At 44.0% G+C, this 13,216-nt stretch overlaps 1 protein-coding gene across 2 annotated transcripts in view; it reads left to right on the forward strand.

Annotated features, from left to right (window-relative positions):
- Positions 1 to 251: 251 nt before the first annotated feature.
- The window catches only part of BAZ1A (bromodomain adjacent to zinc finger domain 1A), a 127,597-nt gene continuing 114,632 nt past the window's right edge, over positions 252 to 13,216 (forward strand). The window contains exons 1-3 of one of the 2 annotated variants that reach the window (XM_067534127.1): positions 252 to 342; positions 1,056 to 1,208; positions 9,124 to 9,402. In XM_067534127.1, coding sequence (XP_067390228.1) covers positions 1,096 to 1,208; positions 9,124 to 9,402 — 392 coding nt within the window. In that variant the 5' untranslated portion in view covers positions 252 to 342; positions 1,056 to 1,095. The remainder of the gene's footprint in view (positions 343 to 1,055; positions 1,209 to 9,123; positions 9,403 to 13,216) is intronic. The other variant, XM_067534136.1, reaches the window with a different exon arrangement.

Below are 13,216 nucleotides of genomic sequence, written 5' to 3' on the forward strand. Positions count from 1 at the left end.
TGCCCCATAAAGGTCACCCCCTCTCACTCTATACATCTTTAGGCTGATCATTCAAAAATGGAGGATGAGTCCTCTCAGCCATTAATTAATAATGTAGCTCTCTGTCTTCCTGTGTGACACACGCTAGAAGGCACTGGGCGGCCAATAAAGATGTAGGGTAGAGAAGTGAAAAGCTCCTCCCAGCCGCTCTTCCTCATTGAGCTGAAGAAGTAGATCAAAAACTTCCAGGAGCTGAGGGGGAAGATTGGACAGTAGAGCAAGAGGAGGAAAAGAAGCGAGGAGGAGAGGACCTCTTTACACCCCACCCAGGCAGAAGGGGGTCGGGACCCTATTAAATAGCAGGTAGGCAGGAGAGACCTCATTATACACCACCCAGACTGGCGGACAAGGAAGTCCCCATTACACACCGGCCGGGAATGATTGAGAAGGGTGACCCCATTGCACCCCACCCGGCAGAGATACGCGGAGGGAGTGTGTGTGTGTGTGTGTGCGGGGGGGGGTGTCCCATTGGACACTAGCCCGGCAGGAAGCGAAGGAGGAAGCGAGAAAGTGATCACCCCTTCCCCCGCCCTCCCTCGGTGTTTGCTGGGCAGAGAGGAGGCGGCGGCCAAGGGGGAGTGGAAGTTGGTGTCCGGCCCGGCGTCTGCAGGTCAGAGGCGGGGGAAGGGGGTGACCCTGCGGGCGGGGAACCGGAGGAGACAAAGCGCGATCGCGGCAGCCGGGGTATCCCCGAGCCCAGCACGCACGTTGTGTGACTCCGTCCGGGGGGGGGGGGGCCGCCTCCGCCTGCTGCTCAGCGTCATGGCCCCATTGTGAGGCAGGCAGGAGGAGGAGGCGGGGGAGGAAGGAAGGATCCGCAGCTCCCTCCTCACACAGTCCCAGGCAGGCAGCGGCGTGTCAGGCACACAAAAGGCTGCCGCCGGATCCCCGTGCCGCCGCCGCGACCCGAGCGCCTTCCCCGGCTCCCGTGGGGGGAGGGACACGCCGGGCCCCGCTCCCTCCTCCCCGGGCCGCCGCTCGCTCGCACTCACTCTCGTTTTCCCTCCAATTTGAAGCGGGCCGGGGTAGGAAGGAAGGAGCGCGCGGAGCGGGGCGATGCCGCTGCTGCACCGAAAGCCCTTCGTGAGGGAGAAGCCGCCCGCCGACCTGCGGCCCGACGAGCGTGTCTTCTACTGCAGGGTCACCAACGAGATCTTCAGGGACTACGAGTAAGAGACTCCCCGACTCGCGTGGCTCCGCGCCCCCTGCCCCCTCCCCGGGCGGGCCGGGGCAGTTTAACCCCCCGAACGGCTGACATCTGGGCTGGGAGGGGATTCCCCTCTCGGCGCCCCAGGGACCCTCCGCTGGGAGCGCTGTGGGCGGCGAGCCCTATTCCTCCCCGGCGGGGGGAGAGGGGCGGAGGGGTGCCCCTACCCCGCGGAGACCGGGGGAATCCTCACCCCCGGCCCTGGGTCTCGCCTGGGGGGCGGGGGGAGGGAGAGGGGAGAGGTCACTGGTTCGCCTCCCCGAGCTCCCTGGGGCGGCGGGGACGCAGCGGGGCGAGCTGCGCCGCGTGCTGTCGCCGTGTCACTGTCCGGGTGCCTCGGCCCCGGATCCTCAGAGGCGGCTGGGAAGGAGGGAAGTGAAAGTTGAGCGGGCGGCAGTAAGTGCCTGGCCCGGCCCCCCTGCTGCTTCGGGGGAGCTGGAGCCGCATGTCGGCTGCTACTACTAGGCCTCGGTGTGTGCCCCGGCCCCGCCCACAGCCCCATGAGCAGGGGCACAACGGTCACCGGGCGGGCGGCAAGGAACCGCCGCGCGCCTGGCTTGGCCGCTGCGCTGCGCGCCGCTCGCCTGCCGGGCCGCGCTTTAAATAACGCCGCGGGGGAGCGGCGGCCCCTGCGTGCGGGGCGAGCAGCCTGACATGTGCCAGCCTCCCACTATTGTCGTCGCTGCCGTGCCGGGCGGAAGGGAGCAGCGTGTGGAGCCTCTCAGCCCCGGCCCCCCGGACACTGCCGACCCCCCCTTGTCGGCCTCCCCTGGAGTTCAGTTGCCGCCGCGCTTCCGCTGCGCCTCCGCGCCACCCCGGGCAGCTCGTCCCCGGCACCAGCCCCGCCAGCTCCAGTACACTGCCGGGTTGGGACCCAGGAGTTGCTGGGTGACCGTTTGAACTCGCTCCCAGCCTTGAACCTGCCGTGCCACAGCGCTTGCCGTTGCTCGGACACCTAAGCAATAGCAGAGGGGTTCTTTCATCACACGGCTTGGCAGCCGCGAGTCTCGTTGCGGTGGAGGAGGAGGCTTGCTAGGGGCAGAGGACGTTGCACTTGTCCTTGAGGGCATTAATATCAGGGGTATTATGGGAGCATCTTTAATCCCAAAACACTTTGCAGGCTGTCTGCTCACAGCTTCCTCCTAATGGCTTCTGTGGCTCCCTTAATAAGTAACTGAACTTCTCCATGTCAGAGGGACACTAACTTAATGCAGTCAAAAAGACCCCCAAACAAATCCACCACAGTTTCAAGTTTCACTTGCCCTACAGGTTCCCCCTCCAATATTTATAGTCTTACAGTCACATTTTTCTATCTTTTAAAATGTTGATCTCCGTGTTTTTGTGTAAAAGACCAACAGAAATCATGAAACAAAGAGTTGTCAAATGTACAAGGTATATTAAAAAAGTAGAGAAAATTATTTTTCTCTTTTCTCTTTCACTTACACTGATTATAATTATTATTTTGTAACATTAGTGGGTAAAAAGTCTTCAGAATGATTTGGGTTTTTTTTAAAGCTGACCCTTTTAACTTTACAATCTGATCCAGCATTCTTTTAAAAATATGAACGTTAATTTACCACCTCCATCCACCCACAAAATGTTCCCAAAAATCAAATCTTGTCTTCTTGTGTTTTTTTAAAATAAATGCAGCCTAGCAAGATTAAATCTGAAATACTTTCATTTGCAGCATATGAAATTAGAGCACACCTAAGTCTTCTCATGCTTGGACTTGTTTTTGCTACTCAAATAGACTTCACCTAATAAAACCTTATGAGGAGTTGGATTAAGTAATTTTGAAAGGCTGTTTTCTGAGCAAAGTAGTGGAAGAGAGAATTTAAAAAAGCTCTAAAGAAAGTTTATTAAGTGTAGTTCAGAAGTGTTTGCATTAAGGATTCAAGGAGGTAATGGCCCGGAACCTAAGGACCCAAGTCTTTCTGCAGAATATAAGACTTCGCATAGTTCCATTTTGAAAGTTTATTTTATAAATTAGTTATTGTTATCACAGCATTATAGCTGTCTCTCATTGACATCCCATATGAAAATCAAGTGTATATGTCCAGTTTAAAAAGACACTTAGGCCGTGTCTACACTACACAAGTAAGTCGATCTATGTTAGGTCAACTTACAGTCACTGCAGTAATTACTGCTATTTTTCATGTTCACACTATCCTTCCTTCCTTCTGTCGGTGGAGTGTATCCTCACCAGGAGTGTTTTCACTGACTTAAGAGGGGCAGTGGTGGAAGGAGGGGGCTGAGAGCCCAGGCTCCTGCCTGGGAGCCTCCTGGGCTCTCAGCTCTGTGCACTCCTCACGTTACTGCGTCAGCCTAAGTCTTATGCCTCTTGTCGACGTGGATTTATCAGGTCAGCATAGCGGGTGAGTTACAGCAGTGGGAAAGTGGTACGCTTATAGTTAGGTCAATGCTGCTGCCTTACGTTAACTTAACATTGTAGTGTAAATGTGCCCTTAGTGAAATGAAGTTTTAGAACCTCTTTCCTAGCTGCATGGAAGAGATGTGATGATTAAAAAACTAAGAATGTCACTCGTTCTTTGGAAAGGGCCAAATTCCATCTTTAAATCTGATTCATAGCCTGGACGATAAATTTAGGATTACATACTACACTCAGTTCTCAATGAATCTCCCCTCAGATTTGATGATAGTTTGCACAAAGATCAAGGGTTGAATAAGGCCTTCGTGTATTAACTACATTTTCAGTTATTGTATGTTGTATTAGATATCACTCTGGGAAAATGTTATCTCACTTTCAGCACCACTGCTATTTTTGCACTCGTCTTGTATCTGCTTCTTTTTCCCTTCCTTGGTCTTTGGTGGTGTTTAGGCTGGAGGAAAAGGTGGTACGTTTTTGTTTTGTTTTGTTTTTTAAATCAGGTTAGCCAATATGATTTAAAACATCACTTAGCAACTTGTATAGTCATAGTTTAATACCTTTAAAATTGTGTTTGCTGGTTGTGGTGTACCCTAACTGAGAGCCTAGGATCACCATCTAGCATAATTTTAAAGGTGGCAAATCCTGTCTCCACTAGTTGCAAAATGGTGTTTAAAATTGCATTAGCTAACACATTTGGAAAATTCACCTTTGTTAAAGTTCATATTCTACAGAATCTGAATTGGCCACATAAATACATCAGATAGGCTTGAACCAGCATGTTGAGTGTTTGACACCTCAGTTTACATAATGTGCTTAGGACTTGGTATTACTGCAAGTTTGCACAAACAACAAACTTGGAAATCATTTGGCTGCAAACTTACTTTTATAATGACTATTAGCAGCAGTAGTAATAGAGATGTATTTCTTACATTTTTGTATCATCCTTTTATTAATGGAGAGCCATAATAATAATAATACCCAATGCATGTAGAACTCAGCAAAACTAACATTTTTAAAAGATTTTTTTCAGTGATCTAGAACTTATTTTCCAATAGGCTGAAATAATATTTCCTAATTCTGAAATCTATGAGTGAGGGGTTGTGCAGAGAGATGGCAAAATTTGCAGATGGCAATTATTTAGGGTTAGCAAGACTAGAGAGGACGGGGAATCTTGAGTGACACCTATCAAAGGTAAGTAATTAAATGGTGGGATGGCAGACTAATTCAGTATTGACAATTGCAAGATATTGCACATTGGAAGGATTAGTTTAAATTATTTACGCATCTTACTGGGTTCTAAATTAACTGTAACAAGTCAGGAAAAAGATCTGAGTATCATTGTGGATAGCTCAATGAAAACCACTTCTCAATGTGTAGTGGCTGTGAAAAAACAAACATGTTAGGATGCATGAGAAATGGAATGGAGATATTATAAAGCCATTTAAAAACCAGTGGTACTATCTGATAGAATGTGGAGTTCAGAGTTGTGCAATATGTCTTCCATATGAAGAGAGACTGAGAAGATTGGGAATGTACAGATTAGTACAAAGAGGAGAAATAAAGAGGGGATATGAGAGTTATACAAAATAATGAATGGTATAAAAGTAGTTGGGGCACTTCTGTTTGGTCTGTTTCATAATACAAGAACAATGGGACACTTGGTGAAATTGAAGGTCAGCATATTTGAAACTGATCAAAAGGAAACACTTTTTACTGATCAAAAGGAAACACTGGCTGCACAGTCAGCCAGTGGAACTCATTGCCACCAGATATTATTGATGTCAGTAGTTTAGCAGGATTCCAAAAACAGTTGTACGTGTAAATGGATAATGAGAGCATAGTTACATTAGGGTGTTGGTTTTTTATTTTTTAAAGAGAAACCTATAATTTTGGAATATATTCTTCAGGGAATTGCTAACCTCTGACTAAGGACATTGGAAAGAAACTTTATCTATGGGCAGATCATTTCATAACTGCTCACTTTGGGGTGTTTTGTACACTGCTTTGAAGCATCTGGTACTGACCCCTTTTGGAGATAGGAAATGCCATTCATCCTTGTAAGCTAGTATTCTATGTTCAAAAATATCCTAACATCATGCCTACATGTACATTGTGTATTGGATGCCAATAGGGAATCCATATTTTTTTTAAAAAAATATAGTTGACTGACTTGAGAAAACTTTTCTTTTTCTTTTCCAAATTCAGGATAATCATTTGTTATCTACTCTTTACATTGGGTTTAGCATATGGCAGAATGAAGTATTGTTTTGCAATATTTGATGCTTATGTTTTTAATTCAGTTTTAAGTAAACTTTCTTTCCTTAGTATTTTAAACTTTATAAAAAAAAGTAATTTACTTGAAATAAACTTATTCTTAGACACACTCAACAATAAAAATATATATTTAGTAGGTCTTTGGGTAAGTGGGAACATTTGAATATGTTCAGTTTAATAAGAACCACGCACACTGTTTTGGCTGTTGCACAAGGCTGCAGAAACTCCTAAGTCAGGCTTCTGCGGCTTTTCACAAAGATTCTCAGTGCAGAAACTGGATGCAATTTTTTTTTTTTAAATTGAATCTGGCTCATAATAAATCCTTTTTACTTGTTTAGTAAAAGGATTGGACTACTATTCAAGGATTTTGCCCAGGATTTTGTCAGTGGGTTTATTCTTGCATAAAAAGTTAACTGTTTATATTGCTAATACTTTGTATATTTATAAATATAAATACAAAAATAACATTCAAATTCATGGTTTAACAAATGCCTCCAGCAAAAACAACTCCAGCTTAGTCCCCTGTCCTGCAACTTAATTTGCTACTGTGGACTCCTGCATCTGGGTAGAACCCATGGAAGTAAAATGGGGTTTTACGTAGCCTGAAGGGACCATGCTAGTGGGCCTCAGCTGCCATTCCATATGAACCTCATCCCAACGTGTTCAGGTACAGAGATCTTGGAACAGTCAGTGATCTTAAAACGACATATATGTTACAGCTTTTCAACATAAAAGGATGTGATAAGGACACAATTGGAGTCTTATCTCTAAATATATTTGCTTTTGTGAATTTAAATTCAACATGAAGTATGCTCAAGCCTTTTATTTTTCTATTTCTTTTAAGAAGTGAACTATAATATAGAGTATTGTAACTACCACTATTTAGCTGCATTGGTAGCTTCTCTTTACATAACTGTGGTACAAAGGTGCCACCATGGAGCAGGCGTGCAGGAATATTAAAAATCTATTGACATGATGTTGGATTTTTGTTCTCTCTCAGCCCTAGTTTCAATGAAATCATGAATATGTTACAATAACATGTTAATTACCTGTGACATAAGTTATCTGTCTGATTTCCTGTATGTAGTCACTAGCGAAGGTTACGGGATGCTGCCAAGTTTAAATGTAATCAATTTTTTAAAAAGAGAGAGAGATGAAAGGTAGTTTCAGGGACTTCACCTACTCCTGTGTCTTTGTGACTATTTTGATGGTTTTAGAAACACACTTTTTTACTTGTTACAGGTAAAGATCACCATGAATGAAACAGATTTGAAGAAAACATTTTTTTCAGTCACTGTACGACAGCACTGCGTATCCTGTTTCACTGTAGTTAATTTACACTCTTTTGTTTGTGTGTTGTCGTACAGTGACTGAAAAAATATTTTCCTCAAATCTGTTTCATTCATGGTAATCTTCACTTTTAACAAGTAAAAAAATTTTGAGATGTGTGATTTTTGTTTTTTAAGTTGATGGTGTTTATTTAAATAGCATGTCTGCCCCTACAACTCCCTCAGAAAAAGGTAGCAGACCTGAAAGGGACAATGTCAATTTGATTTTTATGTTTCAAGTGTGGAGGACTATCAGAGATGTGGCCAGACTCTCAATTGTCCTGTGGAGTCTCAGCTTTCATTTTCACAATGTTAGTATCTAGCTCTTATGGTTGCAATGCAAACCTTGAAAAGGTGAAGCAAATGTAACCGATGCACAGATGTCTGCCTGAGTTTGTAAAGAGCCTGAAATAATAGCTCTGAGGTGTGAGCTGCCCCATTCACTTCATTGGGTGTTAACTCAGATAACAATGATAATACTTTAAATATCACCTTGTTAACTATTTCACTTATCATTAAAGCATGCAAAAAACAAACAAACAAACAAAAAAACCAACCCCAAAGCCCTATCGCATTATGAAGATGTATACAAGTGTATTCCAAAGTATGGGGTGGACCCCCTGGGGATGGGGCATGATAGATTAGCTGGAATGATAAGGAAGATGTTACATTTGTCATATGTCTTAATTTATACAACACACGGTAGGGTTGCTGGGCAGGCGGCAGTGATTGGTTTTATTATGCTAAAGTGGTCCTCAGCTTTTAAATATTTAGGAAATACTGCATTAAGAAATAAGTATTAAAAGTTATTTACTATCAAACTCTTAGTTGATCCACAATATGTGATGTATTTTAACATAACTATAATCTGCTGAATGGCTTTGATTCTAGATTTAATTTTTAAAAAATCAACTAATCCAGCTAGAAATTAATTTAACGAACCACTATTTTTGTGAGGTTCGTCAAAAAATATGATGATGGGCTCACGCTGCAACAGCTGTTGAATAATGCTATAGATATTATGCAGATGTACTAACCAGGAAGTAAACAAGAACAACCGTGGTAATTTCAGTATTAATTAGAACACAGGGGAAGAAAAATCAATACTTACCAAATTGAAAAGGAGGATGGGAAGAATCTGCAGAAAAAATATTTTAATGTTCTTCGAAGAGCAATTCAAACAGTGAAGAAACAAAAAATATTTAAAAGAAGTGCTTGCATTATTTTTTAACTTCCCCATTGATAGGCCAGAACACTCAAAAGCACTCAAGTGTTTTGATTGCTGAAAAGCAAACTGGAACTTAAATTAATGGAAACAATTGTTAAGAAAGAAAATTGCATGACTATTTTATATTTGTATAAATTAGGTGTTGATCTTGCAAGCATATCTATGGGGTGGTGATGTTAAATGTACACACATGAGTAGTCTCATTGAACTCAGTGGGACTACTGCTATGTATAAAATTACTTGTGTATGAGTTCTTATTTGCAGAGCCTAAGGGATTGACACTGGCCAGTTAAAATCAGTGGGAGTTTTGCTCTATGTAGACTGTAGTGAGAGCAAATTTTGGCCCTACAATAGTAGATTTATCAAGCACTGAAAAATTGGGATTAACAGAAGTGGCAAAATGACTCAAAGTATTCCATTATGAAGTGAGAGACAATAACATATTCTAGGTGTATTGTGATGATTGTAATTTAATTCTGAGGATACTACAATCTACAACTTGAACAAAAGCAGAGCAGTATTTGAATTTTAGATTTGTAAAGAGTATTTTTCACTTAGTTGGCCGAAAACATGTAACACCATATTAATTGTGACTGAACTGTAGGCGTCAGCTAGAGTTCTATTCACCCTTCTTTTTTTTCCCTCTTCTTCATTATAGTGACTTTTTTGAACGCACCATTCTGTGTAACAGCCTTGTATGGAGCTGTGCTGTCACAGGTAAACCTGGACTCACATATCAGGAAGCACTGGAATCAGAAAAGAAAGCCAGACTTAATCTGCAGAGTTTTCCAGAGGCACTCATCGTTCCAGTTCTGTATTTGGCCACCCTTACCCATCGCTCACGACTTCATGAAATTTCTGATGAAATCTTCGCTTATGTCAAGGATCGATATTTTGTTGGCGAAACGGTGGAAGTAGTTAGGAATAATGGTGCAAGGTAAACCCATTTTAAATGTATCATTCATGAAATATGTGTTATGGTATATCTATTTTTTATTATTTACTTATTCACTCATTTATTTTTACAAAATTTGGGTTTATGAATTCTGAAACTAATTATTTGTAGGACAAGTACAATGTCTCTTGGTAGCCATGTGATTAGTGCTGTTTATTGTATTACCAGTGGCTAGGATTGGATTCCTGGGCTCAGTTTCTCATTCCTTGGCTTGTCAGGTGCTGTGATTGCTGGAGGCTTTTTTTCCAGAGCAGCCGTTTTGTTCATGAAGTAGCATTGATGTATTCTGAAGGCAATCCCATCCAACCCTCTGTCAAGGAAAGCCACTGCAATGCAAAGAGTGGGCTGGAGTTTGGGTGGTATGACATCCATTAAGGTCCAAAAAAGGCTGTGTGTGATCAAAGATTACTTGAATAGAACATAGAAAAATTTTTGCAAATTATCATGATTTTTGAGTGCAAAAATAGTGATATAAACATTGGCGACAAACTGTATTAGTTGACATACTGAGTAACAGATGTACAAACTTTTGGAGTGAGATGTAATTATCAACTAGGGAACATTATGAATGACTGCTAAACATTTCTTCAAAGACTTCTTTGAAAAGGTGTGTGGGGTGAAGTAGTGTAGAAGTCACCAAATGGTATTTTTGTACCCCCAAAAGTGGCAACATTTTAGAAAGAGAAATAAACAGTTTAAACTGGGTTGTTCAAGTTTTGTGAAAGACTAAAAAGACTTCCATCCCAAGAGCATTAGTTTGATATAGGTACATGCTCAGAAAAGTGAGGAATGGTAAGAGAGGGTTATAATATTTGGTCATTCCAGGATGCCAATATTTTCCTATAGGATTTTAAAAACTGTTTGTTCTCATACTGTATATACAAATTTGTTGTGTGTTGCCAACATTGTTTCTGTTTGGTACTATCTTAATCTAAGTTACAGAAGCTTTTAGTTAAGGGAATGACTGATGAGGCCAGAATTTTAAAAGTATTTTTCTCTGTTGTGATCACTGTCATATTTGAATCCATTAGTTTATAGTTAAGCTATAAGTGTATTAATTGGGTTGAATTTTCCTTTACATTGTTTCTCTGAGGAGACCAGGAAATGTTCTTAATTTTAAGTCATGGAGTTCTTCTTCGTGTGCTGGGCCCTATGTGGAGTCTAAACGTGGGTGCGCATGAGTGCTGTGCACCGGCGCTGGAACTGTTTGTAGCAGTGTTTGTCGACCCACGTGCATGTGGTGTGTCAGCCACATGGCAAGTCCGATATCTTACGAGGCTGCACGGGTCGACGCCCCTCCAGTTCCCTCTTACTGCCATATGGCGGGAGTCGGAACCCTCTTCCTCTCTCTGTATTGGTAGCCTTTTTAGTATTAATGTATATAGTTTTTACACAGTTAAATGTAGTTTTTTAGTTAGAAGTTAGAAGTTATTAAGTTAGGAATTTAGTAGCAGTTGTCCGTTTACCCTGTGTGGGGTGTCCCACTCACTTAGCGGGACTGTGTCTTGCTAAGATGGCTTTAAAAGCTGTGAGTCTATGCTCCTTCTCCGTGAATAACGAACACCAATGTTGTCTCTGTTGTTGGGGTGAAGCCCACATCATCGCCTGCTGCTCCATCTGTTGTTCCTTCCCACCACAGACTCGTGCTGCGCACACCTGGCTGTCTATCTTCACTGACACCTATGGTCGAGCTTTACTGTATGCCAATTCCCCACTGTGTCCCAGATCACCAGGAACCATACGCCCTCCATCACCGGCAGATGAGCCACTCCTGTTATGCCACTGTATTGAGCTGCTCCTCTTTACACTGTCGGAACAGCGAGCGAGCATGTCTTTGCAGAGTTGATCTGCGCCAGCTCCAGCTGTTCTAACATCACCACCATTTCTGGACCAACCTTCTGACTCAGAGTGGTCTTCGGAGCAGGAATCTGCCTTTTCACTGGCATGCTCCTACAGTCTGGAACAGCAACACCTGCCCTATGCACCAGCGTATGGACCTCCCACTGATGCCAGAACCATCGAGGTCCACCCGCTTCGGTGGATCCATATGCTTGGGCCTACTGGCACCATTGGGACCTGTACCGTGGCCATGGGGCACCGCCACCGCCTCTCTACACCCTTCGCTGGTCTATACAGCTCCTCCCTTGGTTTATGAGGAACCCCGAGATGCCGCATCCAGTGGAGCTACCAATCCCCATGGGAGCATCTTCCTCCCCTGATGAGGCACTTACCCTGCCTTACCTTTCTCCCCTGGATAACCATGGTCAATATCAAGACCTGCTCCGGAGCAAGGCAAGGGACCTTAACCTACTTGTGTATGACATAAAGGACCCCCAGGACAAGTTCCTGGACATCTTGCAGCTGGTGCAACCCTTGCGCACCTCTCTTCCCATACACAGTGCGCTTCTTCAACCAGCTTGGGCAGTCTGGCATGCTCCTGTATTATGTGTACTTCCACCTGAAGAAGCGGAACACAGATACTTTGTCTCTGGAAAAGGTATGGACTTTCTGTTTACACACCCACCACCCAATTCATTAGTGGTCCAGACATCAACAGAGCATGCTATATACTATAGCACTTCAAGTCCCCGCCTCTGGATTGAGCGGCCAAGAAACTTGACTTGATTGGCCATAAAGTCTATACTTCAGCAGGCCTGCAATTCTGCATAGCCAGTTACCAGGCTATACTGGCGAAATACAACTTCCGAACATATACCAAACTGGCAGATTTTCAGGCCTCTCTCCTGGAAGATAAACAGGCCGAGTTCAATCTCTGGTCAAGGAAGGCAATTTAGTGGCCAAAGTCACCCTCGAGGCTGCAGTAGATGCGGCGGACGCAGCATCCCGCTCCTTGGCTTTGGGAGTGGTACTGTGGAGAGACTCACGGTTACAAATGTCAAGGTTCCCAAAGGAAGTCCAGACCATGCTTGAGGATCTCCCCTTTGATAACCAAAACCTTTTTAGTGATAAAATGGATGAGAGCCTACACTTGCTTAAGGACTGTTGCGCCACTCTGCGGTCCTTGGACTTTAACACGCCAGCCACAGCTTGCCTCCAGTACTAGTCCTCTTTCTGCCCCCAGTATTCTGTCCCCCGCCTACCAACATTACCCTCCAGGCCAACAGAATCAACTGTGTCTTTGTCAACTCTTGCAAGAGCTTCCATACCTTGCTGCCACTACCTCGTCCGCTTCATCTTCTTTCCCACAATGCCCATTCAAACACCCATTTTGACTCCTCCCTCCCCTTCTCATGTAGTCCCTTTGATCATCTTAGGGGGCCATCTTGCTCAATTTGCCTTCAGCTGGATAAAGATTACCACCGATCTCTGGGTATTGGACATCATGCACTGAGGGTACTCCATAGAGTTTCTTTCCTTTTCCTCTTGTCACCCTTCTCACGCTGTGAGGGAATGGGAAACCATCACAACACAACCTCTGAGAGGAAGCAAACACCCTCCTCTGGAAGGGCGCAATAGAATGCGTTCCTCGTCAATATCATGGCTGTGGTTTTTACTCCCCCTATTTCCTCAGACCAAAGAAAAGGGGCAGCCTTCACCCCATTTTAGATCTTCGGGCTCTAAAGTGATTCATCCACAAGTTCCAATTCTGCATGGTAACCCTTCCCAGATTCTCCTCTGCCTTCCCCCTGGAGCCTGGTTTGCGGCTCTAGATATGAAAGATGCCTATTTTCATGTGGACATACATCCTGCCCATCGCAAATTCCTTTGATTCATGGTTGGCCACTCACACACTATCAGTTCCAAATCCTTTCATTCAGAATAGTCATCACTCCAC

The sequence above is a fragment of the Emydura macquarii genome, unplaced genomic scaffold (assembly GCF_026122565.2).
Source record: "Emydura macquarii macquarii isolate MOO-44397 ecotype Brisbane River unplaced genomic scaffold, CSIRO-AGI_Emac_v2 contig_374, whole genome shotgun sequence".
Taxonomy (NCBI): Eukaryota; Metazoa; Chordata; order Testudines; family Chelidae; genus Emydura; species Emydura macquarii.